The sequence below is a fragment of the Brugia malayi genome (assembly GCF_000002995.4).
Source record: "Brugia malayi strain FR3 genome assembly, contig: Bm_v4_ChrX_scaffold_001, whole genome shotgun sequence".
NCBI lineage: Eukaryota > Metazoa > Nematoda > Chromadorea > Rhabditida > Onchocercidae > Brugia > Brugia malayi.
The window spans coordinates 18,954,706-18,981,397 of NW_025062479.1; the positions used below are offsets into that span (position 1 = coordinate 18,954,706).

General features: G+C 32.8%; 8 protein-coding genes across 10 annotated transcripts; 6 read left to right on the forward strand and 2 right to left on the reverse strand.

Moving 5' to 3' along the window:
- Positions 1–1,015: 1,015 nt before the first annotated feature.
- On the forward strand, positions 1,016–4,092 carry Bm9912 (Uncharacterized protein; the record flags this gene model as incomplete). The annotated part of the gene is made up of 11 exons (XM_001898186.2): positions 1,016–1,090; positions 1,210–1,328; positions 1,486–1,582; positions 1,850–1,984; positions 2,101–2,227; positions 2,582–2,717; positions 3,054–3,149; positions 3,390–3,439; positions 3,587–3,720; positions 3,848–3,925; positions 3,997–4,092. The coding sequence occupies 11 exons, from the start codon at positions 1,016–1,018 to the stop codon at positions 4,090–4,092; spliced, it is 1,143 nt and encodes a 380-aa protein (XP_001898221.2).
- A 1,854-nt stretch (positions 4,093–5,946) lies between these two features.
- Positions 5,947–7,890, reverse strand: Bm5766 (Uncharacterized protein; the record flags this gene model as incomplete). The annotated part of the gene is made up of 7 exons (XM_001898188.2): positions 5,947–6,065; positions 6,281–6,399; positions 6,511–6,590; positions 6,887–6,969; positions 7,079–7,155; positions 7,397–7,538; positions 7,872–7,890. 7 exons carry the CDS (start codon positions 7,888–7,890, stop codon positions 5,947–5,949), a joined length of 639 nt encoding a protein of 212 aa, XP_001898223.1.
- Positions 7,891–8,554: 664 nt separating this feature from the next.
- On the reverse strand, positions 8,555–12,857 carry Bm4870 (Uncharacterized protein; the record flags this gene model as incomplete). The annotated part of the gene is made up of 14 exons (XM_001898189.1): positions 8,555–8,710; positions 8,912–9,123; positions 9,260–9,400; positions 9,559–9,761; positions 9,929–10,059; positions 10,293–10,417; positions 10,918–11,038; positions 11,191–11,281; positions 11,357–11,523; positions 11,616–11,744; positions 12,010–12,126; positions 12,217–12,315; positions 12,496–12,633; positions 12,747–12,857. The coding sequence occupies 14 exons, from the start codon at positions 12,855–12,857 to the stop codon at positions 8,555–8,557; spliced, it is 1,941 nt and encodes a 646-aa protein (XP_001898224.1).
- Positions 12,858–13,103: 246 nt separating this feature from the next.
- On the forward strand, positions 13,104–14,271 carry Bm18038 (Uncharacterized protein; the record flags this gene model as incomplete). Its single annotated transcript, XM_043075366.1, has 3 exons — positions 13,104–13,124; positions 13,422–13,536; positions 14,174–14,271. 3 exons carry the CDS (start codon positions 13,104–13,106, stop codon positions 14,269–14,271), a joined length of 234 nt encoding a protein of 77 aa, XP_042931300.1.
- Positions 14,272–14,336: 65 nt separating this feature from the next.
- Bma-exos-4.1 (Uncharacterized protein) lies at positions 14,337–15,778 on the forward strand (the record flags this gene model as incomplete). Its single annotated transcript, XM_001898190.2, has 4 exons — positions 14,337–14,468; positions 14,690–14,806; positions 14,934–15,059; positions 15,404–15,778. The coding sequence occupies 4 exons, from the start codon at positions 14,337–14,339 to the stop codon at positions 15,776–15,778; spliced, it is 750 nt and encodes a 249-aa protein (XP_001898225.1).
- A 900-nt stretch (positions 15,779–16,678) lies between these two features.
- Positions 16,679–19,119, forward strand: Bma-exos-2 (Uncharacterized protein; the record flags this gene model as incomplete). 3 transcript variants are annotated; one of them, XM_001898191.1, is made up of 8 exons in its annotated part: positions 16,679–16,806; positions 17,104–17,205; positions 17,333–17,468; positions 17,638–17,703; positions 17,854–17,922; positions 18,352–18,531; positions 18,622–18,750; positions 19,042–19,119. In XM_001898191.1, 8 exons carry the CDS (start codon positions 16,679–16,681, stop codon positions 19,117–19,119), a joined length of 888 nt encoding a protein of 295 aa, XP_001898226.1. The 3 variants fall into 3 exon arrangements, with proteins under 3 accessions (XP_001898226.1, XP_042931301.1, XP_042931302.1); XM_043075367.1 differs by lacking the exon at positions 17,638–17,703; XM_043075368.1 differs by lacking the exons at positions 18,352–18,531; positions 18,622–18,750; positions 19,042–19,119 and adding an exon at positions 18,029–18,082.
- Positions 19,120–19,684: 565 nt separating this feature from the next.
- Bm14017 (Uncharacterized protein) lies at positions 19,685–21,481 on the forward strand (the record flags this gene model as incomplete). Its single annotated transcript, XM_043075369.1, has 5 exons — positions 19,685–19,832; positions 20,140–20,334; positions 20,523–20,671; positions 20,980–21,120; positions 21,356–21,481. 5 exons carry the CDS (start codon positions 19,685–19,687, stop codon positions 21,479–21,481), a joined length of 759 nt encoding a protein of 252 aa, XP_042931303.1.
- Positions 21,482–24,720: 3,239 nt separating this feature from the next.
- On the forward strand, positions 24,721–26,644 carry Bm18039 (Uncharacterized protein; the record flags this gene model as incomplete). The annotated part of the gene is made up of 3 exons (XM_043075370.1): positions 24,721–24,759; positions 24,970–25,084; positions 26,565–26,644. The coding sequence occupies 3 exons, from the start codon at positions 24,721–24,723 to the stop codon at positions 26,642–26,644; spliced, it is 234 nt and encodes a 77-aa protein (XP_042931304.1).
- Between the last annotated feature and the right edge of the window lie 48 nt (positions 26,645–26,692).

Sequence of the window (26,692 nt, forward strand, 5' to 3'; positions counted from 1 at the left end):
TGAAATGTGTAAATACATTGATGTATTAAGGTGTATAGAATGGTATATTCCTTTTATTTAAAGATTCAAAGGAAAAAAATAGTGTAGGAGTTGGCTACTGAGAACATAAGTTCAAGAGCTTTCTTATGCTTAAGTGAATGTTACTAATTTAAATAACTTATATATAACTTTAAATAACTTTTATAACTTTAGCTGCGAATCATTTATAGTCCAGTGAACCATTTCCACGTGATTCTATAATGCTTCCGGAATGAAAATAAGTGAAACAATGAACCTAAAAGAAACTATAAACATAAGTGAAAAGAATAGTACCAGACACTTTATTAAATGACGCAGCTAATAAACGGAAAAACAATAAATGGAAGAAAGAAATGATATTGGACAGAGATTTGGGTTGAAAAGGAAAGGAAATGATAAGGAGTGAGAGAAATAGAGTGCTCAAGATGACTGCTAATAATCCATTTATAGTTTTAATATTCACACCAATAAACACAATATATCAAGAAATTCACTCCAGAAAGTTAACTCGATGCCAGATTGTCTTCCAGTACCTTAAAATGACTACATCGGCTTCTCCACACCTGTTACAGTCCTCCCTCAACATTCCTCTTTCAGCTACGATTCGTAGCGCTGAAAACAGTGTGTTATGGTGGCAGAGACATTATGCAACTATGTTTTCGATAGTGTGTTGAGAAGGGTTCTCATTAAATTTATTAGTAATTTAACTTGTTGGTTTTATGATTGTGTTAGTAATCGGTGCGAAGAGCACTTTCGGCAGTTAAATCTCATTTGTAACGACTATAGAGGGAACTTGCAGATTAAGCCGTCTTTTCCTTTTTTAATGTTCTGCACAGCCGAACAAATCTGTCCATCATTTTTATTGTCCTTTGCAGCTGTTAAGTCTCATAATTGTTACAGTGATACAAATAGTTTCCGTGAATTTGGAAAATGAAATAAGAGCCGGTTGGATCCGTTGGCTTAGTATTTTTAAATTGCGGTGAGTTCTAGATGAACAATGTCGCTGGAAAGAGGGATAGAAGACTTGAAAGTTTTGAACGAAGAAAAGAATGTGGATGATTCCGATTCCGAGGTTATTTTTTTTTTTTTCATAATTTTAATTGTTCTGGAATATGCTTTATTGTTATTGTCTATCTTAAGCTAGGTAAATTTCGCATGTTGTCCTGCTTTCTCAATGATTTATTGTTTTAGAGTAATTTTGTTCCATTGTTCACAGAAGATGAAAAAAATGAAAGTAATGTTTGTCGTGCTGGATCGGTTAACGTTCTACATTTTCAGAATTCTGCTGAAGCAACACTGTATAATTTCAGGTTAATATGATATCGATTTGTCTTCAATGATCAAACTGTTTTTAGTTATAAATTGATCACTTAATATTATTCTGTTGATGTAGAATGAATTCGCTGTGAGTGGTATAATTTTAAATTCAATGTGGTTTGATGAGATTCTTTTTCTCTTAATGTTTAGGAAGGAATGGAAGTCAGAATTAGATTCTCGATTGAAGGAATCGAGTTCGGTGTCAATGGAAACTAGAAGCAGGAAAGAACAATCGTTGCACGATGCTGTAACTTTGTTTATTTGATATGTAAAGATATTATAAGTATGATATAGACTGCATAGCTTCAGAAATACCTTGGCAGGTGCGATTGCTAAGTGTTTTTTATATTCATTTAGTGACTAACGATATTAATATTCAGTCAAGTGTGGACAGGGCAATGTATGCTGTAAATTATTTCCTTCTTTTAAAATCAACTGGATCTCATATTTTCTTTGAAATTAATGATTCATCAGAAAGTATTTAGACAAATAACAAAGTAATAAACGGTTTGAGGCAACAAAGTTGTTCTTGGAAGGTGTAGACTGCGAGAGACGAGGCGATATGTGGGAAGCAGTCCAAAGATACATGGGCGCTGTACGTATGGTTCCCGATATTGAATCGAAATTGTACAAAGATCGTATTTTATCGGTATTATAAATTTTTTCTAGCGCTGAATGTTACCAGTTTCTTTTTCTATCGTTTTTTTTTTTCTTGTTTTGTTTTTATGAATGTAATCTTCTCGTTACTATTGTGAATGATTTCAGAACTCAATAGGGTCCAGTGATTGCCAGCGTTCTCGTTCAAGATCTCATTATGGTTTTCATGATTTAGAAAAGATTCTGCATAAACGACTGGTTGACGGGGGGAGATTTTTTGAACCGGAATTTCCGGGTAATGGTTTTAGTGAATACTTCTTTTTATGTTTTGAATTTTCATTATCTGGTCTGAAAAAAGTTCGATAGGAACGAAGGATAGTCGTTAGTGACATCTGGACGAATTCCACAAATATTCTGTTCAGGAAGATAGTTTAAAATTTTGCTCTATAAAATAATGGAAAATTTATTCAATCTTTTCATAATTTGTCGAAATTTCTCTTGATAGTGTTGTATGACATTATTTAGATTAGTAAGACTTCCCTGATTGCACAAAATTTTAGCGTGATTTGTCATTTAAAATTTTACAAATGCGGTTTTATAGAATATACATAATCTTATTAGAAGTCGATGAAAGTAAATGACACTGCAGATGAACCTTGTCCAATTGCGCTTTTACCTGTGGAATTACTTTCCATACTGATACGGTACGTTGTCGGGAGCGAGCTTGACGTGTATTGTCTAGAATTGCTGTCGATGACTTCAGCTGGATTTTATCTTCTTGCGCGGTATTTTGTGTTATATAAATGATTAATTTAAATTTAGGCTATCCCAAATTTGTTAGCTCGCGGACATAGGTACCACTGCTTGACAGATGATCTGATGAATAAGTTACTGTTATGGCATTTATTGTTGTAAAAAAAACCCGCTGTGTTTAGTGATATGCGGGTTCTATGAAATTAATTTACTTTGTTCGGAACCACTATAAGAAATTATTGTGTAAAACCTGATATAAAGTTGTTGTTATATGCCTACTTTTAAATAAAGTTAGTAGTTATCCATTTCCTCTTCTTGTAAACTTATCTTTTTCAAATTCTGTCTCCTTTACGAATAATGTTTTTTAGTGACGGAGAACTGTGGCATGCAATATGTCGTCTAACTTTTGGCGCGAAGTATTTTAACTCGGTTTCATTCACCACGTCATTGAGTTGGCGTCAGATGTATATAACATATCCACATCCTTAATTGCACGGAGTTTATATTGGGAAAATGACATATCTTCGCAATGGAGAAGCATCTTTTCAAGTATTTCTGCTCTGTACATCCTAATAAATTCCTGTTCATTTTTTTCATCGCTCGTTTTTCATTTTTTGTTCTTGCCCATATTATTTTTATGGTTGAATTTGTTGAAATCCTTTAGCAAGAATTCTCTTGGTACCTTTTTAGGACCAGTTTTACAGACCTTGGCATATAGTCATCTATTATCGGATGCTGAGATTTTTTGCAGATGGTTCGTTATGTTTTCTTTTTGCTTTTACAGTGAAATTGCAAACCTATCAATGTAATATACTTTTTTCAAGTATTTATTGTTAGGATCGTTGCTCATATGAAACTGAAATACGTAGTTAAGGATAAAATACTTCTTTCCTATATTTAGGTACAGTTATTATGGTTATCACATCTGAAGTGCCAGCACAAGTTGTGGGACTTTTGAAATCAAAAACCCCTCGTTTAGCTGGAGTTTTTTTTGGTCATTACTGGATGGTGAGTCAAGATCGTATAGCAGCACAGGTATCATTTCCTGAGCTTTATGGATAAATTTTCTGTTTTTATTCATTTAAATTTTTGGACTGGTGGTCGGTGTCAGTTTGTTGTAGGAGACAGCGTTTATATTTTTTCTGTAACAGAAAAAATTTAGTTTCATCGTCACAATGAAAAATCGCTTCAGCGGACGCGACGTATCCACAAATCGCTTCACCCGTTCTTGCCCTATGAAGTAAGTCCAATTTTTATTTTAAAAGATGCATTTTTCTTGTATTTCAGTAACTGCCTATGTTATTCTTGCAGATATTGGATCAGAAATTCGAAATGGAATTACATTTTGGAGATGGAATAAAGCGACGAGCTCACTGTGTGCTACTTTTGAATATAATTGTACAGTAACCTATTTGGATGGTAAAGTGTCTTACAGTTGTCTAGATACAACTGATCATCAGGCATGTCCGCCATTGTTTTTCAGCCGGGTAAGGAGCTATGCTGTTCCTGATGGTTGCGATGAAATTTTAGTTTGAAGGAAATAGTTATTTGAAGTGTTTATTCCGGTTTTGTTATTTTAAATTATTTGATGAGTGATGTTAGGAACATATTAGCACCATATCTAATATGGTGAAGTTATAACATTTATTAGAAGGGATTATATCCGTAATAGTGAGTAAAATGCATTGCTTATTAATAGCATCAACCTATAAATGTTAATACCATGATGAGTTGATTTAGAATAGCCAACTTAAGTTTTTTTACCATATAGTTTCGCTAATTTTAAATGTTGGGGACATATCTTCACTTTGAATTTAGTGGTTATAAACCAACTCATCTCTTTCTTGGAAATAAAGGTCAGAAAATTTACTGTTTCATGAAAAGTTCCGTACTTCATGTGAAGTGTGTGATTGCTTAAACATCATAATTTTTATAGCTGTTGAAATAGTATGCCATTTTGTTAAGAACTTGATACCAATATTTTTGCCAAAAATTTCATTATTGCTTTCATCCATTGGTTCTTGATTTGTCATTGATGGGATGCAAGTAAAGAAGAATCTAGGATTTTTTCCACAAGTCGCTCTTCCAATTTTTGATATTTAAATGGTAATAAGTACTTGTCTTCACAGGATGAAAAAAGGAAACTTAAAAAAATGACTGAAGATCAGTTTCACAAAAAAAATTTTTTTCTGCTTCATTTCGAATATCATAGAGATTCGTCTACTAAACTGCACTTCAATTACTTCTGCAAGCAGAAGACAATTGTATACTCTCATGCTCTTTTCCACTCGCAGAATCGGTTATCCGCATGAGACTTTTATTCTACCATAATAAGATCGGAATAGTGAAGGTAAGTTTACAAGTTTTCCTTTGATTCTTGAAGAAAAAAAACTACACGCTTAATATTTCTTTATCCAGGAACGAAATGGTTGTTATCTTGATGTTTTATTCAATTCTTCCAATGATTGCAAGCAAAGATGATTAAGAGATTTCACTGATTTTATTTGGACTGCTTGTTGAAGATTTGGAGGTCCCAGAAGTCCTCGAGTTCTCAACAACTAAACCCAGAAATTGGGAAATGAGTACTTCAGCTTAAGAAAATACGAGGTTAAAAACTAGGCTCGATTAATGTTGCGGGGATGTGAAACCTGTCAACAACTGGTGAAGTCGAAAGCTTAGTAATAGCCTTGGGAGAAATTTCCATTTCCTTGGTCCTGGGGTAAGCCTATCATATATATATATATATATATATATATATATGATATTTACCTGTCTAAAACAGGAGTGACAATAATCATAAACCAACTGACAATTTCCCATGAAGTATAAAACTTGATATTGAAACAAAGGGGGACTGTAACGGAAAATTGTCTACAGCACAACGATTGAAATCGAATTGTGAATATTTGCATTGTAATTAAAGGGGAGGAGAATTTAGCTAAGTGACTTATCATATTGTACACGTAACATCTATTTGATAATTTGTGTAATGAAACATGGAGTACGAAGTATTTGCAACACAAATTTTATTATTCAAGAATATTAATTATAAATTATTTGGAGGTTCGCGATTTCGAATTTCGCGAAAGTAATATGGGTGCATTGTGTAACATTGCGTTAACTTAACATAGCAATGTTTGGAAATGTTTTCTACATGTGAAGGGTAGTGAAGAACGCGATACTGCAAAGTGCTTTATGCAAAACGATAGTTGTCAAATGTATGATAGTTAGATATATTACTAATGTGAAGTCTACATCCAATTATGCGTTTCGTTGTTCATAACTACCAAATATCACGGGAAACATTTGTTTCAAAGCATCTATTGTGTGTAATGGCAAACACTGTACGAAATTTCCTTCTGCATAACCAAGTAATAAGCCTGTAAAAAAAAGTTGAAGAACAAGTGGAAAACAAAGGCAAGCAGCTTCCGTCGAAAGAAATACTTTTGACTTTAAAGTTTGTCAAGATTAAATCAAGACTGTGAAATACTATATGAGTTAGCAAAACAAAATTCAAAAGAGAATGTTTTATTTTTGCATTATTTGGAGTAACATGAAGATATTGTAAAAAAAAAAAGAAAGAAATAACACGAACCAATCATAACATCGCTAACATAGTGTCGACCAATAAAAATTCGTGAAGCTCCCAATACAAGTGGAAATAACTTCACAAAGAGAGTAATAAACTGTGGAAGCGAACAAAAAAAGGTCAAACTAAAACGAGAAAACAAACGCTTCGTTGGCTAGTCTAGTGCAAAAATTACCGAAGTGGCAATGCAAAGATTTTGCCTACTATTCAATATATTCAAAATTCAAATCTGTTACCATAAAACCGATAGCATCGCACCACGAGAGGAATGACCAGAAGGGAATGAAAACTTGTCGACCAAAGGTGCCTCATAGAGCTAGAATGCTTTATTAATAAACAAGGAAAGAAAGTCAACGATTAATTGACGGAGTATTCTAGCACATCTGATTCGCGACAAAGCGTTTCATGAATCCAAAAAATTTGAAGGCTTCAAATTCTACTTCGGAGAGTGTCAGAACAGTTACTGTTTAACTAAATAGCAAAAAATTCGAAAGTGAAAATTCTCAGTGACGTAGAAAACTAAAATTTCTTCTTACACTGATTTGAGGGAGTTGGTGTTAACATTCTCGTATAATAATAAGATGTATAATAAGATTCGAAACCGTCGTATACCTGATCTTTAATATTGAAAGGTGGTCGAGATCTCCTTGCTATTCCTTTGATAATCCCAACAATTATCAAATCAGCAAACAGACCTTAAAAAAAATTACTAAGTGTTTCAGATTCCCACTTTTCGAAAAAAGGGAATGAAGGAAGTGTTCAGGTATCTCGGAAAAATATTGCCTGAAAAATTAAAGTACTTACCAAATATTAATACAGCTAATTCATATCTCATATTCAACAAAAAGTTATATCTCATAGATATCAGGAATATAAATGAACTGAAAACAATATCATTGTAATGACCGACTCATTGAAAATAATTTAAAAATGCTGAAGCATCCGAAAGTGTTGCAAATTAAATTAAAAAATTATTTTATGAAATTTACGAAAACTATGGAGCATGAATTCTTCTAGGTTGTTCGGAACAACTTATTAATTAATAGAAACAATTTTCATTTAATAGTTAACTTAATAAATAATAGTTTTGAAAATTGAAGCAAAAATATGAAGATGAAATACCTAAAAATTAGCCACAAAGCACCATGCATTGACCACTCCATACATAAAAAGATGAAGCGCAGATTACTTTGCGAATCAATACCACTATTTAATACCATGAACGAGGTGATTTCGTGATCCCAAATCCACAACTGTGTTTGAACTAGAACTAATTGGAAGTCATATTCAAAACAGAATACTCTGATCAAACAAAATGTTTACAATGAAGTACCTTAAGCTGCTGCAGCACAATAATTGTTTCCTTCGATATTTACTAAAAAACTTGAATTCCTTCCTCCTTTCCCCTGTCACTTTTATTCGATCCCATCCACTCTCTACACTTTATTCAGTTTTACCATAAATTCCTTACTACCAACTTTCCATTAATTAAACAATTTATTTCTGATGTCATAAGTACCATAATACCATACTGACATCAATAGTATCTTGAATATAATACTGTACTTCTAGCATGCTATGAAATGTAAAAACTCACCGTCCGCCATGTTCACCATCTGATCAAACCATCTCCCACAACTGCCCTTGAATGCTCCGATATTAATCAAGAACACCAATCATCGCTTGACATCCGTTGCCTCCCTGTTGACTCATATAAGATGTTTGAATATGACTGTTATACCAAATTTGTATTATTGTATTAAAGAGTATCACAAAATGTATTAGGAGCACAATTCCAATAATTAGTTAATGTCCTTTATGTCTCTATACTTACGAATGCTGTCATGTACAAGATGAAGGAACAAACAGTCACACCAATGAAAACAAAAAGAGAAAACTTCGCTTCAGATTTAACTTCATGATGATTTGTTTCTCTAAAAAAAGTAGCCTTGACTAGGTGTGAAACTGACTTTTTTAAAAAGATAAACAGCAGAGCTATACGTATGTATAAGAAACTAGCAACTGACAAGCGTTGCACCAAATTTCATTTATTTTCGTTTAAACAGTACTATGTACACACACATACGTAACCAATTCTCCATTGGGATTGATAACAAATGTTCTGAAATCAAAACGCCTTAAACAATCACAAAAACTCATCAAAGACTTAAAGTCACCTCCTCCACGACTAATGATTTATTGAAAAAAAAATCTATCAACAACCAAAGAGCATTCTCGAGATGTAGTTGATATTTTACAAGATCAATTCGACAAAGGGATTCAGTCTTTTTTAGAATGCTTCTTCAGATGTTTTTCTTTTATAAATGCAGCCATTGGATCATCAGCGTGAATTTTCGTCAATTTATAAGCTTCCATTTCAACAGGTGTTGGAGTACTTATGTCATAAATGGAATGATAGCGCCGTTTTCGATCACCCTAAAAATTTATATTTTCCTGTCTAATTTTCCTGATGTTATGTTCTCTTGACTACCAACTTTAACAGCCCCATTGAAGCATCTCCTAATCAGTATTCACCCGATTTACTCTGTGAGGAAAATGTTAAACATTTTCTCATGTAAGAGAAGATAGTGAGGAAAATCACTTAAAATAACTTTTTTAACAGAAGTGGAAAAATACCAGCTGTAAACTTTCTTCGGCATCTTCCCATTCCTTATTGATCTTTTTAATTGCATGTTCAAGTTCTTTCATCCTTTTCTTCTCATCATCTGATGGAAATTCATCCAAACTTTTTTTCTTTATTTTCGAAGCTTTTTTATTCTTCTCCCTCCGCTCTTTTTGTCGTCTTCTCTTTTCCCTCTTTTTTTCACGTCTCCTATCGTCACGCTTAACTAAACGCCAAACATAATTTTTTTTTCTTTATAAAACCTTCAAGGATCATTAATGATAAAAGACCGAAATTAAACACTGAGATCAGTGTTTGTGTTGATGTTTAGCAGTAAAAAAATATACAAGATGCTAAAGTACCTTTCTCAAGTTCATATTGTCGTTCTTCTTCCCATTTTTTTTCGTCTTCAGCGTTCTTCTTGGAGTCAAATGTATCCGACGATGATTCACCATCAGCAGAGGAATTTTCTTTCTCTTCTAGCTTCTTTCCCGATGTTACACCTGCAAAATTAAACCGTTTATAAGATACTTCACAAATTTGAAAATTGGCCAAACTTATTGGCTTTAATAACTAATCAAAATAGTACTAGTAGTTTCTTGTTTGACACTTGGGTCGGTCAAATTTGAAAATTGGCTTTAATAACTAATCAAAATAGTACTGGTAGTTTCTTGTTTGACACTTGGATCGGTATTTGGGATCACGTTTTGCGGCAAAATGACTCCTTCCAGAGTTGTTGCATTTCTATCTTTACCAACTTCGCCAAGGCAGTATGAATTCTTTATGAAAGAATGACAGCAAGCAAAACCCCACTGTCCAGATTTCCAGTAAGATCCCCAAACAGATTTGTGGTTATTCAAGTATCTAAACATAAAAGCACATTATCACCACTGGCCGACTGATAAATTTACTCTTGTTCCTTATATGTTTATCAAAGATAACGGTTAGAATATTATACATTATACAAATATATACCTCATGTTTTTTTAATCATATAATTTCTTAACAGAATAAGAAAAAAATAATCTTACCTGTCCTCCTCATAACGGCTTAATATCCCTCGTCGTTCCTCACCTTTTACTACTTTTCCTTTTCTGTTATACTCCACATAATTCTCCGTTTGCGCTAACAACAATTCCTTCGGTGGTGCATGTAAATACTTCTAAAAATATTTTCAATATTTTGGCCACCGTTCTTCGCTCATTTCCACTCTTTTGTCCGTAAATTACGAAGTGAATTTCAAGGGCAAATAAAAGATGTAGAATGTCACTAAAGATTTGATTACTAATAGAGATAATGTCTGAAGAGAACTAAAACTGAAAAAAATGAAAAATAAGCTCAAGCTACAAATAACTTTGGCACAGTATAAACGCTAAAAAACTAGTGCTGACTTACTTCTCCACCATATTTTTCCAATAATTTGCTTTTGTGCTCCTCTTTCGCACTTAATTTTTGTTGTTCAAACTCTTTTTTCATTGCTTCCAGCTTTGTAGGCTCAGCTAATGCATGAACATCAATTCCTGCAATAGAGAAGCACGCAGCATAGAAACATTAATGAAAGCAGCTGAAAAGTGCCTAATAGAATTAATAAAAAGTAATAAGTCATTTTTAAATTCTGATCAACAGCAAACATTAACACTTGTACTTACTTATTAACAAAAGTGACTTAAATTAATTTAAACTTTTCTGTCATGGATTTCTTGTGCATGCTGCATTAATTATAATCGATGATTAATGTTGTAATTAATCATGACCAGAAAGAAACATAGAGCCTAAATGAAATCCGAACATTATAATACTCAGTGCTGTATGCTTCCTTACCTATCACACAAGATCTCAGTCCTCACGTCTTTTTGAAATAACAGTTCCGTTTCATGGAATACTAAATATGGGAAAGAAAAATAAGCGTAAGTTCAATTCTACTCTAAACTATTTTCATATAAGAACTAGATATATCCTACTATAGGTTTTGACTTAAAATTACTTTTCCTAATTATAAGAATAAAATAGAAGCATTAACCTTTACAACGAGCCTGCCATGCGAACACCTGTGCTTCATTAGCCTGTACTACTTCTCCTGTATAACGTATGAAATTCTCACCAGCAAATTTAGCTGCTTCTTTCTCTTTTCCAGGTACATTCTGCAAAAATAATTTTAATAAAACCGAAAAGTGTAATCCTAAAAAAAAAAAAAATCATATTCTACTTGAAACTGTGTTATAGAGTAGCCAAAACAATCATAAGACAAAGAAAAAAAAAAAAAAAAAACGATGTTTTGAACAAGACTTCTTACTGCAAATGGGTTCTCCCTCATCGAACGCGACTTCGGATCATAATAAGGCCCATTTGGATCCAAATTATAGAGGTATTTTGCAGTATCTTCTCTGAAATTACTACTCTAATAACCTCTTAAAAAAAAAAAGATCACATAACATTACCTGAAATCTTTACTTCTATACCTGATACGAAGATTCCTCACAGTAATTCGCGTACGCGAATCCATATCAACTGTTACACCTGCCATATCAGCATCATCGGCATACATATCTTCATCTGCAGGCTCTTCTGCTATATGATGGTTACCTTCTCCAGTTTCCAATTCTTCTTTCAAAAGTTCTCCTTTCATCTAAAACAAACAAAACCAATCAGAAATACAGGCTAACGATGGTATAAGATTTTAAGTTCAAAGTTTAAACACTTGAAGAAAACCGAAATTACCTTCTCCTCCCTCAGAAGCTTCCTTGTTTGCTCCAATTTCTCATGTTCTTCAACAACTTGCTTGTATGTCTGCGGGTCATATCCATTCCATCGATCTCGTTTCGCATCCCAGCCAAGTGTTAATTTCGGCTTTAATTATAGTTTTATATAAAATAATTGTACTAAATGCTGAGAAAAACGAATAATTGTGAGAAAAAGGAAAAAAATTTAATTTGTCAAAAAAAATTGGCTTATCAAATTTCGACTATATCTGTTTTCACTGTATAGCATGATCTACAACTCTCCCATAATCTAAATCTCTTAAATCACTGTTTCGATATATTGAAGAATCTTTCAAACTCAAGCGATTTGCACGCGATTTATTTTGCATAATTAAAACAGTTGGAAGGCAAACCTGGACGTATTCGTCTGGAGCAATATCCTGATTTGTCCATATGGCACCTATTTTACGAGGTCTCTCTAAACAATCTTTCTTTCGATGCGTCATAGCACCGCAGTTTTCACAGGCACCCTAAATTTCTAATTTTTCAAGAACATGTAAGTACTATGAAAAATCAAAGATAAAAAACAAGTTTTGGACTTAGTACAAATTTAGACAGACCTTTCGGAACTTCGTAGCTCTTTCATTTGTTGTACCTCTTTTATACCAATCATCGATCGATGACCACTTAATCTGTCTTTCTTCATGTGGTCTTTGATGCTTAAATTGGGTATTTTCTAGAGAATTAAGTAAAGCTGCAACATGCAGTCGGAAAAACGAACGTCATCTTTTGTTACTCGCAGTTTACTCCTTGACCTTTCGCAAAAACATGACTAGTAACATTTTGTCCTTGCGTTTCAAGCATGCGCCATGATGGTAAAATTGGATCTTTAAATTAACCTGTAGAGTAGGTCCATCAGCAGGCACATACCATGGATGCTTTGCAATGAATTCTGGAATATGCGGGTTGATATCACGCCCTGTTACAACATCCACTGTTGCTGGAGCTATACCCAACTTTTGCTCTTCTTCCAAATCCTTCGAAAGACTTTTCATTTCAGTTTAAGATTAAAAACTTCACGATCACTTGTTTATACCGCTTTTTCATAATTTTCAAAAAAAAATTTTTTTAAATGATAAGGATCCAGTACCTTCTGCTTCCTGTATTCATCCTTACTTTTCCGTCCTTCCTGCACATCGCCTATCCCAATTTCTTGCCGGAGCAGTTTCGATACAGGAATTTCTGAACCATTTGATGTCATTCTTTTTTCCTTCTGAAACAATGCATTTATTGTTGTCAAAAAATCGCACTGTATTGTTTCGTACAGTATAGTTAAATTGAACTTCCCAACAGAAGACTTGTCCAGAATACGTCTAATAAAGCTTCCCGAAAAATCCAGCCCCACTTAACTCTCCTCCAGAAACATTCCACATAACTACCAAAGCATCTACAACGGGAAGAAACCAACCGTGAAATACCATAAGGCAACTGCAAAACTGCTTGGTCAATGAATGCTGGTATCACGCAAGTAAGTTTTTATCTCTTTACTTAAGTCTGATTAAAAGTAGTGTTGTAGGTACGGCGTTGTCTTTGAGCAGTCCTTCAATAGTTTGTCTATAATCACTTCTCAGCATGCGGCACGGACGAACTGCGCGATGCAGTAGTGCTTGTATGTTGGCTATAGTATTTCATCGTATATGCGACATGCATCGAACAGTATGAAGTTCCATGCTCTTTCGCTATACATTCCTGTATTGATAACACAGGAGTTTATGCTATATGGTCATTTTAGTTGGGTTATTAAAGTTTAATTCGTACTTTCTAGCTCAAAGAATTCCTTACGATTTACAATACTCTGACAGATTCGTGTTTTCGGGCGTGCATCCGAGAATTCAACCATCATCAGCTAATTGAATCCGAAGCGGAATGTATCAACAAATGTAGTTTTTTTTATTCATATCTCCAACTTAGGAATATGCTTGATTATTTGAAGCACATGCGAATTGAATGGGCTGCACATCTAAATTAGAAAACGGTCCTGTAGAATCCACACATTTGTCTGGTCATGCATCCACTTATCTAAATGTTTAAATTCTATGCACTGCAGAGTTTATCAGAAGCGTTGGTTACGATTAAAGTATTTCTCGCTGACAGAATTTTCTAAGACTTCCAAGATGCCGTATTTGAGTTTTAATATAAGTATTAGGTATTAAGTATTAAATATTACATTAACACCGCATATCTTTGTTTCATTATCTTTTTTTTTTCTCAGAACTTCTTGGACGTGTATTGCGTGTAATTTCTTTTTCTTCCAAAACCGTGCCATAATATTGTTTAAGTGGAGTTTCATAGAAAATCAGATAATAAGTATTAAATTTTGTATTTTCGTTGTTATTTGTCGTATTCCTGCATGCCATTGAAAATACCACCACTACTTTTAATTGAAAAACTTCAAGGACACTAAACATCCGTTCCTATTAAGTTTTTCAAAGATCAAAGTACTTGTTGTTAAAGGAATTTTTGGGACTTTTAAAACGCCATATTTGAGTGTTAATATAAAGCATTATATTTTTGCAGGCATTGATAAGCACATGCGGACAAGTCAACGTCTGATGCTGATATTTGCCGAACAAGCTCCAAATAAGTTATTTAAAAAGGAAGAATCATCGAAATAACAGTTCTTGCTTCTTCGAGCTGTTTTGTTTTTTTCATTTTGCATGCATTCAATTTTGCAGAAGTTATGAGTATCATATCAGAGCACGGTTTCCGTCAAGATGGTCGAAAGCCACATCAAATTCGGAATCTAAATTATAAACTGGGAGTCTATTCACAAGCTGATGGTTCAGCGTACCTTGAACAAGGCAACACTAAGGTTTTTTCATTGTTTCTTTTAATGCTGGTTGTTTAAGTTGCTATCCCAAACCGTGCAATGCAATGATATTTGAGGAAGTGAAAGTGGGACTACTCTGATTAGTTATTTTAAGATAAGAATTTTCCCTATTTATTTCTGCAAGTACACTCTATCGCACTCACCAAAATAGAATGCTAAACTTCTGTATATTTTTCATATGTGTTTGAGCAGATGTGGTTTAGGTTCTTTGCGCAGTATATGGTCCTTACGAACCTAAACAACGAAGCCGTTTGTTAGAGGATCGTTGCATCATCAACTGTCAATATAGCATGGCCACATTCTCAACTAATGAGCGGAAGGTTTATTTTATTCTAAAATGTATATCGAAGTTGAAAATAATTTATCATTTATCTATTACATATTGTAAGAGAGTCAGTAAATATATGTGACTTCTCGGTTACAGTTACGTGAAATTTATTGCTTTAGGAACGACCACGAGGAGATCGTCGGTCGCTAGAATTTGCTCGGTTAATGGAAAAAGCGTTCGAAGAAGCAATTCTGACAGAAAATTATCCACGATCTCAAATTGATGTTTTTTGCGAATTGTTGCAGGTACTGATCTTATAGTGTTTACACTTGTGTTTCCATCGTTATCAACACTATCACTTATACCTAGCTCAACCAGTTGTTGATTTTAGGTCTTAACCGACTGTATTTGTTGTTTTAGTATGAGCAAAGATTTTGACACATGTATCATACATGTATGATAATACCTTCATATTGCCATTCCTATTTTGTATTGAGTGTCTGGAAGGGATTTTTTTTTTTTAGAGAAAAATTTTCTTTATATAAGTTTTTTTTTTCAGGAAATTCTGTATATTTTTCTTCAGAATCATATGTGCTATCTAAAACATTTGCTTTACGATATTTCTTTTGCGACTTTTTTTCTTTTTCAGGCGGATGGAAGTCATCTTGCTGCATGTGTCAATGTGGGAACGTTAGCACTTGCTGATGCAGGTGTGCCAATGCGTGGTCTGGTTGCGGCAGCATCATGTGCTTGTGCACCTGGTGGATTAGCATGTGTAGATGTCAATTCGCGTGAAGAAATGGGTATTGTTCCTCGACTAACAGTGGCTACAATATCGGGGCAAGATGCAGTTGTGATGGCGGAGTTACAAAATAGGCTGCACAAGAATCATCTAATGGTGATACTGGGAAATGCCCGAAAAGCAACAGCTCATGTACACTCATGTCTCGAAGCTGCCGTATTGACTCATATTAAAGCTGCCATTGGTTTACCTTCCGATAGTGATGTGGAACGTGATAGCTAGCATTTGATGTGCTGACTAAATAGCAAAAATATCTCGTTTTAAAGACACTTCGTTTTATTGTTTTCAGAGAATTAGTATGAATTTCAAAGAAATATGGAATACTTTAATGGAATGATTTTGTTTTGTTTGGACAGATTTTTTCAACTTATCGATATTAAATGTGTTTTTTGTTGGTTATTTATCAATGGACCATTTGTTTATGCCTTTTATTCGATTTTATTGGTTTAAAATTTCCTTAAGTGAAAAAGGATTTTTATTTGCGCATCTTTATTTCTATTACTGACTTCTTCCGGAAATATATTAAATTCATGAAACTTTGTTCTTCATGTCGCTTTATGTGAAATATTGAAGATCGATACGTATGGAAACCCTTTCCAACGAAATATGGAGTGTCCATTTAAATAGCTAAATTTATAGAACTTCAAATAAGATTTAGGTTTCTTTTCATTGGACTTTCATAAATAGTAAGTTGCATGATAGAAATGTTTTAAATCATAAATTTTGCTATGTGGGCAGAGTTCTATATACATACTATAGCTAGGACCTTATCGTGTCTGCGCTGGTGATAAGAAAAAAGTGACCTGCGGTGTTACGTGCATATGTCTGCATATATTACTTCAATGCTTAGCAATGCTTTAGTCCTCATTTTCATTCAACGATAATACTTTATTTCCATTTACGCTAATTATCCATAGTTGGAGTGAGTAATAATTTTTTCTTATTTCATTAGATTTGGAAATATCTTGAAGATTTTAGTAAGTGGTAAGGTTCAGCAAGAAAGATATGGATCATTTTTATGGCAGACTAGAGTATCGATATTGTTGTATTTCATTTAATTCATATTTTTAGAAAATGATTCTCTTTAGCTTATTTAGCATGGTAATAAGTAGGATTTTGCAGATGTCGCTGGAAATTGCTGGGCCTTCTAATTTCAAGGAACTGGATATAGTCGCAACGGAGAGACGAGTTCCCGAGAACAAACTCATTGTACCTGGTGCTAAAGTTACTTCCAATCCCGATTTCATGAGGTTCTACTAGGATTAATAAAAATTATACAAAAATGTTTTTTTTTTTTAAATGGTAAAATAATAAAGTAAAGTGCATTTCTTCCTTAGTTTTTGATTAATTAACATTGTGTAAATGGTATGAAAAGAGTATTAGTGTGGAAGGAGAGGGAGGGGAGATATTTTTCGGTAATTTGTAATGAACCAGGTTTCTTTGACGAATGTTTCTTTGTTACCAGATTCATCTGGTTGAATTTATAAAAGGTTTGCTGATCCTCGTTTTTAAGACTTTTTTTTTGCTTCTATGCAGAAATATTTCAGGGGACATGGGACATACACGCGCGATGATAACTTAATAGCATCAGTAGCTGGTACTGTTGAGCAAGTTAATAAACTTGTTTCAGTACGACCCCTGAAAAGCAGGTAAGCTGTTGCTTATAGTTTGCTAAGATTGCTTCTCACTGTGTTTCTATCTAGGCAGCTTAAGTTTTCAGATATACTTTAGGTATTGTCTAGTTATATAGTTTTTTGTGTTTTCCTTCATTTCTAGATATAACGGAGAAATCGGAGATGTAGTGATTGGGCGAATTACGGAAGTACAACAGAAAAGATGGAAAGTTGAAACGAATTCCAGACTGAATTCAACGTTACTTCTTTCCAGCGTAAACTTGCCAGGTGGTGAGCTGGTACGGTTTTTACGGTTTTTCTAATTAGAATTATATATTAAAGTACTGGTTTAAAATGCAGTAATGCTTCTATTGAGTTCGTGTATTGTTTTCTCATTCACAATTTCTGCATTTATGAATTACTGAAGATAATGTGTTGTTAGTAGCTTCTTTTCAAATCCGATTGTAGAGGAGAAAATCGGTGGAAGATGAACGGATGATGCGTGAATACCTCAAAGAGGGTGACCTTATAAGTGTAATTTATTTTCTTCTTGCTTCTTTAATAGAATAATCTGGACTTAGTGTTTTTCCGTATCAAAAACTCTTTAGTTTTTCGTGCATTAATTTGAAATTACTAATTTTTTATCAACTAACTTATTTTTGTTGGTATGATTTTCATTGCCAGGCTGAAGTACAAAAGGTGCACTCAGACGGACAGTTGTCATTACACACGAGAAATTTGAGATATGGAAAGGTTCGTCTTTTTTTATTTTTCCAAAGTTTTTCAAAAGTGAGGTCTTATTCTCATGTTGGGGTTTTCTGTGAGTTGATTCCTCTAATGAAGACGTTTGGTAACATAGAGATGGTGCAACTGCGTTTCGAACGGATTGCATATGTATTTCGAAGACCCGTAGTGCTGGCTGTTGACGGTTGCGTTTTGTTTTTTCAAACAAGGCTACTTTTTGGTTTTTAAAGTATTTTTTTAATATGCATAATTGTAGCAATGCTAAAAATTAAAACACTTCGGAAGCAGTTAATTGAAACAAATGCGTAAGTTTTGAAATGATGTTATAGTAATGCACTGATGTCTTACCCCATTTTCATATTTCACGCAGTATAATATCGCAAAGAATTTTATTTACGAAGTATTTTTATTATTCATGCTGCGCGTAATAATTTTTAGCTTTCGCAAGGGACTTTGGTAAAAATTTCTCCATATCTTGTCAAACGAAGAAAATCACATTTCCATACGTTGCCATATGGTGTTTCTGTAATTTTTGGACGTAACGGTTATATCTGGATAGCACCTGTAGCAAGTGAAGAGCAGAACATGACCGGAGGTTATTCTCAGAATTTGGAAGAGGTAACGTCAGGTTGTAGTCGTTTATTATATATCTCTAATTGATGGCCGTAACATAACCGTATTTTCATGCGTTTTTGGAAATATTTTAAGGTAATACCAATGAAAATCCGAACAGTTATTGCACGTGTGGCAAATTGTGTAAATATTCTTGCCATGCACCATATTCCACTCTATGATACAACAGTGGTGCTTGCTTATGACGCATCTCTCAATTCTGAGGTCCGTTTCTTAAATGGAAATAATTTAAATTGTATTTTCAATGAACAAACTGTAGCATTGTAGCATCCTTTTCTGTATATGTTTAGAAAACCACAAAAGAGTATATCTTTAGAGATATGCTCTTTTGTTCTCATCCCATTTTTATACATTTTCAGTATAATTTTACCGCGGCAAAATTTCTTGAGGATTAAACTGAAAGAATACATTTTTTTATTGTTTAAATGGCCAATCATCTCAATTAAAATTATTCATATATTCCGTTATTGAAAGTAACTAATTTTTTCTATTCAGATAAAGGACCTGTTGAAGCTGGAACCATCCACAAACATAGCGACAGAAGTTGCGCTGCAGCTGGAAAAGAATTGTTGAAGAAGTGGGATGCTACTGAATGAGCCTCTTTTTACCTAACATTGGACTATTCCTGTGGGGTTTCCATTTTCAATAGAATTACTGAAGTTGGAAATCGGCTGCAAATATAGCAAATAATTGTTTTGAATCAATATAAACGATCTATTAACTTTATGCATTTTCATTCTGTCAATTCATTACTCTCACTCAATTTTGCGATCGTTATTTTGAGATTTTTGATGAATATGTTTCTTGTTACTCACTTTTTTCTGGAAATGTCAACAAATAAATGATCTGACGTACGAAATTGAATTGTTTTGAACAAATATAAGTAAGATGTTAACCTCCATATATCATTAATGGACAATGGTCTAGTCCTAACTGATTCGTCCCAAAAGATTGCATTTTATATACGATTCATTGCTACAAAGCGAAGTTCCATTTTTAGCAACTTTTCTCTGCGTATTCTTTTTTTTTTTTTTTTTTTTATAACAAGCATTTTGTAGTTCTGATAAATATTATGATATGCGGGGAATTGATTGCTTTGATAAAATTCAGATTTGAATTTGTCCAGCATTGAGAAGAAATGCAGGCAAGTGATTTTGAGATCAGTGGAGGAAAGATGGTGCTCGTCGAAAACTTCACTGATTTAAATGGAAAATTAGGGTTCTACATGGGGAAGATTCTTAGGGAAGCAATAACTGCACGAAATATTGCTAAAATTGCTCTTTCTGGTGAGCTTCAGCAATTTGCAATTCCCGTAATTTTCAGTAACATTGCATTTTATGCCATACAACAGTGTTTCTTTCTAATTTTCGTAGAAGCGATGTTTTGTCTTCTCTGTTTAAACTTAAGATTTATTCGGAAATTAATTTCAAATACTTTAAGGCGTTTTGGGCTTCATCTATAAGTGTTTTTAAGAATGCCCGCCAATAAGACAATTGTTAGCATAGATAGAGATTTGACCTTGAGGCATCGAAAAGCATTTATACGATAATGTCAACTTCAGTTAGGCATTTCCAGTTTCGAGAACTTTTCTAGGTGGTTCGATGCCTGCCCTAATAGCACCGCTGCTGGCGAGATTGGAGGATATCGATTGGTCAAAAGTTCGGATATTTGCTGCAGACGAACGAATGGTTCCACTAAGTGATGCCGAGTCGAATACAGGAACTTACATGAAAATTCTGCCATCTAATATCAGCCAATCATTTGTGTATTATGGACCTGTCGACAACAGTATTGCTTTTTTCTATATATCTATAATTTGCTTTTATTTAGGCCGTGGTTTGAAGCCATAAGCCACGGAGACTACTATTGGTAAGAACTGTCATCAGCGAAACATTATTTCATTTTTTTTTTCTTTCAGTATTTAAAGTTTTCTCTATTCATTTGCGAATTTTACCTTATTAAGAAAACCCTTACAGCAACAGAGTGTGCGAAAAACTATGAAGAACAGATACATCATTGTACAACAGAGACGGAAGAAGGCTGGCCTGTGTTCGATTTGCTGTTATTAGGTATTGGACCAGATGGTCATACATGCTCCTTGTTTCCTGGACATCCAGCACTAAGGGTAAAAATACAAAATTTTGTTTCGAATTCTTCGCTCATTTCTGGCTTAGTAGATATCATTAGTAACAGACAGATTAGCTGAGCAAGTTATTGACTGTCGATTATTGTATTAAGTCTAAAAAACTCACGGATAAAATAGGTAAATGAACTGTTAACTATTCAAAGGGAATTGTTAATCTGTATCCTGCTTATATAGTTAGCTTTATTGTATAAAGGTCAAGCAAGAGCATCGAATAAATCGCCTTCACTGCCTCGAGCGCTTTACCATTTGTTGTAAATATAAGTGATTTAACAATGATATAAATTCAGGAAAATGTCAAATGGGTTGCAGAAGTCGAGGATTCCCCAAAACCACCACCAAGACGTATAACTTTAACACTACCGGTTATTAATCATGGCCGATATGTGGCATTTATTTGTACTGGTAGAAGAAAAGGTGAATTAATACGGGTAAGTTATAGTAAAGAAGTGAAAAAGATTTATCAGTAATATATTGTAGTCTCACAATAATTATTTTTTTAACTCAGTTATTGATTAATGAAGTTGTTGTGTTAAGATGGAAAACCTTATTTCATGTCTATAAATGAACAGCCAACTTATTAGAAAGTTCTTCAAAAGTGCAGTAAGGTCTCAGCATTTTAATATAACTAATTTTCGTAAATAATAATTTTCGAATATGTTGCAGGAAATAGTTAGTGGTCAAAATTCTAATTTTCCAGCAGCAATGGTGAAGCCGAAGTCAGGTAACATATCTTGGTTCATGGATAAGGAAGCATTTTCTGCTTGTGGTGGTTCTGCCAGTTGTCTGTGATATGTCATTTTTTTTAATTCAATTTGTGTCTTTATCGGTGAGTCAATTGATGTTTTTTCTTTTTAAAGCAAGTACTAGGCAGTACGATATTTATGAAAGAATTCTTACAAAGATTTATGATTCTATTTTAATGCCGAAAATAATGTTTAATTCATCACTGATAATATTAATAATCTGTTTTTATTTCACTTTTCTCTACGAGATCATTTTATTTGAAAGTTTTATTTTTCTGCACTAACACACACAATTTCATTTTTTTAAAAAAAAACTACTTTTCAGATTCCCTCAAAACAGGTCTCATCAAAAATTTTAGTTTTTTTCTTTCATATAATTTTTTCACGTTTTTCATTGAAAAAAATTATGAAGTCAGTATGAAAAGGATTCGAAAAATGAATTCTTAAAAAGCCACAAAAGGCACTTTTATTTGAAATTGTCATGTATTTTAAATGGTAATTCTCATATGCTTCCTTTTAACTGCGGGACTTGTGAGTACAGAGTATCAGTAATAAAGTATCTTATAGTCAAAGACGCAATGTATTTCTCGGTTTTCCACAGTCCAGAACGTTTCTCCAAAGGCAGCACTATACTGCAGAAAAGAAACGTTGCTGGAAAATACTGGCAACAATCGGAGTGATTAACTGATCATTCATATGAAATTAGGTCATTGAACTACCTACTTATGGTCCACATTTTGAATTTTGAAATCTTATGACGAAAAAAGTACATTTAGAAATTCCGTAGTTCGGACATCAAATTCAAAATATTTACCTCTAAGGCTGATTACTGTTTTATTTTATCGACTTTTGCTGATAAAAACAGGTTTTCGGAAGGTAATGCAAATGTTCTAAAAATATCAAATAGAGCTTTGTCTTCTTGAATATCTATTGTTTTGTTATTTGCATTATTAGGTGCTTATAACACTGGAAGTAAGGCGTATTTTCTATATAAAGGTGGGCGAAGTAGCAATTAGAATAATCACCTGTGATAATTGACATATTAATAATGTAAGGATGAAATACAATAACATTGCAGTTATGAAGCAAATTTCAATCAGTTATTTTTGTAAGATGTAATACAGCTAACTGTATACAGTTTGAGAAGGTAATGAGGTAGATAGATAGCAAAATAATAGTAAATTGAACAGTGAAGTAAACAAGTAGAAGTAAACAAAGAAGTAAACGTAATGATATCTAATCTGAAATTGTTAACGTAACTGAAATAACCATAATTATCGTAAATTAAAGTTTTTTTAAAATCTTCATTAATGTTATAATTTGTACTGATTATAATGATTTCATTATCCAAATCTTTAATATTGCAATCGTGGTAAAGAGAATTGACAATTTAAGATTTTAATATACCTATCTGTGATACATATTCTACAAGTTTAATTTTCTTCACTTTATCAGTTCTAAAATTTACTACCACTTTACTAGTACTATTATTCCTGCTGCATTGATGTCCTACATTACCTAAGATTCTTGTTTTTTATCAATCTAATCTCTTCTTCTCTTATCACTGTTGTGAACTATTAGTAAACACAAAGACTTGCAGTTGCTTAATTCCCTTTGTATTACTTTAGTTCTATTTCGAATTAAAAATAATCATGCTGTTGTTATATAACGATACTATTACTTATCACGTTAACATTAGACTTCAGAAGCGTTTGTTCTTTCATATCGAGGAAACTCTATCACAATTATTGTTTTCCATGCCTGATCAAAAGTGATAAGGCAGTTATAGTTATCTTTGAAAAAAGATATTTGTCCGTTTTCAAATATCTTCGTAATACCCATAAAAAAACAATTTATTAATCAAAAATCTTCTCTCTTCCTCAGATCACAAAATTGCTCTTCTGAAAGTTCATTTTTTTTTATTGATGTTTTATTTACTTGCCTATACTGCATCAGTATAATTGCCAAAAGGTCTTCGTTAGCAGTAGTTTCCCACAAAATAGTAATAAGTTAAGGTTTCGACCAAGTTTTTCAGTTAACAAGTAAGAAGCTAAATAGCAAAAGCACAGAGTGAAAAGTTTTTATAGTTTCGGTTGCCATTTTCGAAGTGAACGAACTAAATATGACCGGAGACATTGCTTTCAAAGACGAATATATAGTGACTGAGTCTACAACCTTGAAATCATGCAGATAGCATCGAGGTCAATGTTGCATTTTACACTGCAGATGCACATCATCACCTAGTGAGAGTGCTAACTTTTTTTCCTCATTACTTTATATCAGTATCATTAATTATTTCTGTTGATTTCATAAAATATGACCGACATATTTATTTAATTCTTTTTCACTCTCATTTCCTTCGCATTCAAATTCAAAAATTCTTACTATGTCATATTTTTCTTCTCGTTATATTAGAATGCATATATATTCTGAAAGTCTCAAAACTTTAACGCATATCATTTATATACATATATATTCTGCAATTTTTGCAGAAACGAACTATCCATTATTTGGTGAAAGCCAACAGCTTTGCTAAATCTTTTTGTATCTTATTTAAGAACGAGGACTTACAAAACTTGATTCAGAAAATATTTCCGAAAGCAAAAGTTAATATAAATAGTATATTGCTATTCTTCAAACTAATATAGTGTGCATTTCTTAGCTGTTTAATTAATATGACATTTCTGTTCTAAAAATGATTTGGTGAAAGAACGTTCGTATTCTACTGTTTAGCTTCATGCACTTTTTTTTTTTTCCTTCATATCATGAAATTCATTAAAATTTATCATTTATCGTAATAGCAAATGCTTAATCATTGGCTTTTTTATGATACACCTTATTCGACACTGAAAATTTGATTGCTTCATCTTCTCTTAACGTTTCTTTCCAAACTGTCCACATTAAGCTTAATCATAAATTGTGTTTTTTTGGACAAATAGAAATTGAAATTGTGCAGTTTAATATAAAAGACATCGATAAATCAGCAAGTGCATTCATTTTAATAACTGAATTGTTTCAGTGGACAAAAAGAATTATATTTTATATTATCCGATTCTAACACATTATTTATCATTACAATATGTAATATTTCAACTACGTTTCCTGCATTACATTTCTAATTAAGATGTCTCTTAGCAAGAAAGGTTTTGTGCATTCTGCAAGTTTCATGTTATTTGTCAATCATCTTAATTAGTTATTAACATAGTTTCACATTTACCAACATTGCATGGTGATGTTTAATTCTAAAGTTTCAATCGAGACTTCTCTAATTAAAAATATGATATCATGTTGCTGCTGTCAGTGAATCTGAAAAGGAGATACAGAGTAGGTTCTTGTATCAGAAAAGAAAAATTATAAATTGATGGAGCAACAACAACATGGCCTAATTTTCCCTAGTACCAAGTGATACATATTCCTTCTTGTTCCTTTTTTGGTTTTTCTGCCACTGTACTGCTAGCTATTCGCTCTTCTTTCTCCTTCCTTTTTATTTCAGACCATTTTTATTATAAACTTTTTTAAAGAAATAGCTTTTAGGTTAGTGAGAAAAATATAGCAACACATCAGTGCCATTCCCTGTCAACACCAATTTCTATCCTCTTTCTTGTCGACATTTTTGTTGCCGAGAATTACTGCGCTAATACCTTTCCCGGTTAGTTCTTTTCATGATTCTCATTTTTGTTATAGCAAAATTCAACGTCGATTAATTAATTCATGGAAGTCGAATTATCATTAATTAAAATAAGATGATCTTACTCGTGATTGTTACAACTTGTTCGCTTAAATTATAAATTAAGTTAAATTATTAAATTATAAAAGTCTTAAATTATAAGACTAACTCTTCAGTTCTCCAAAGAATGAAAATAAAATATTCGGAGAGAAGAAAAAGAAAAAAAAAGTTATGCCATGAAAAGTCAAAGGGAAGTTCATCACTATTAAAGATTCTAACCAGAGTATTTAGAGTCATTCTGTAATCAATTAGTCATTTAAAAGCTCAAAAGCCTAGAAAAAATTTTATCTTAAAAGTACCTTAATTTCCTAAAATCTATTTATTTTTCAAGAAAAAATAAGATTTCGGAAAATTTGGGAAAGGAAAAATTGACTTTTGTTATGAATAAACTTGAACGGAACTCTTTTTAATAATTGGTAAAGTTCTCTAAATTTTCCTTAGTGAAACTTTCAGAAGCGTTCAGTTTATTTTTCAAAAAACTTAATAGAGAAGTGAATTTTGATACCATCTGCTTTCTGTTTTTGATAATTTAACTTAACGGGTAGGAAGGATTTTTGCTTCATTAATTCCAGAAACGGCTTTTATTTCTTGTCCGTTATTAGCTGATTACTCGAAAAAAAAAACAAAAAGAAAAAAAAAAAAAAAAACGAGTTCTTTGAGGATTAAAACATTACCTTGTTAAAGTGCTTGCAAAGTTTTTCTGCATCACCAACAGCGGAAATTTCATATTCGGGAAAGAAGTCATAGCTAAAGTGAGTGTCTTAATGACTTTGTTTTCTAAAGTCTTAACAATTCGCATCAATTTATTTTAGTTTTCCATCAATTTACTTCACTATAGGTATGGAATAATACAACTCATAAACCTGATCACCTATCGATTTGCTCAGCACTTTATTCTCCAAAATTTTGGAAAATTTAAACTAATTTTCCCAACTTATTAAATTGTTAAAGCATTAGTGATGTACTCAGACGACGACAGGTTACTAATAAGATAAAAAGTAAAAAAATAGCTAGCGAATGCTTAGCGATGGATTTTTTAGCAGAAGTATTCCCGAAGCTATGACGACGCTCAAAGAATTTTGAAAATTACGACTTTAGATGATAATATGTGCTGATTACTTGCTAGACACGGACAAATCCAAACCTCCTTGTGATCATTCATTCTATAAGCTAGTAAAATAATTTATATGTTTAATCTTCTACGTTTCTCTGCTTCATGATCTTATCTAACCATCACTACCACTATCACTCCGTGATAAGATATTGTGCAAGCACCTGCTGGAAGATGTGAAAATTTCTGATATTTCCAATTCTTTATTATTATTATTATTGTTATTATTATTAATCATTATTATTGTTCTTATTCATTATTATTATTAATTATTATTATGGAAAATTTTAGGAATCTACAAATTATTTGGCTCAGCTCGTGTCAAATCATCAATGTTTTACGATCACCTACGAACGTCCTTCAAAGGATAGTGGTTCAACGACGACAACGATAATCACAGTTACAACAACAGCATTTTC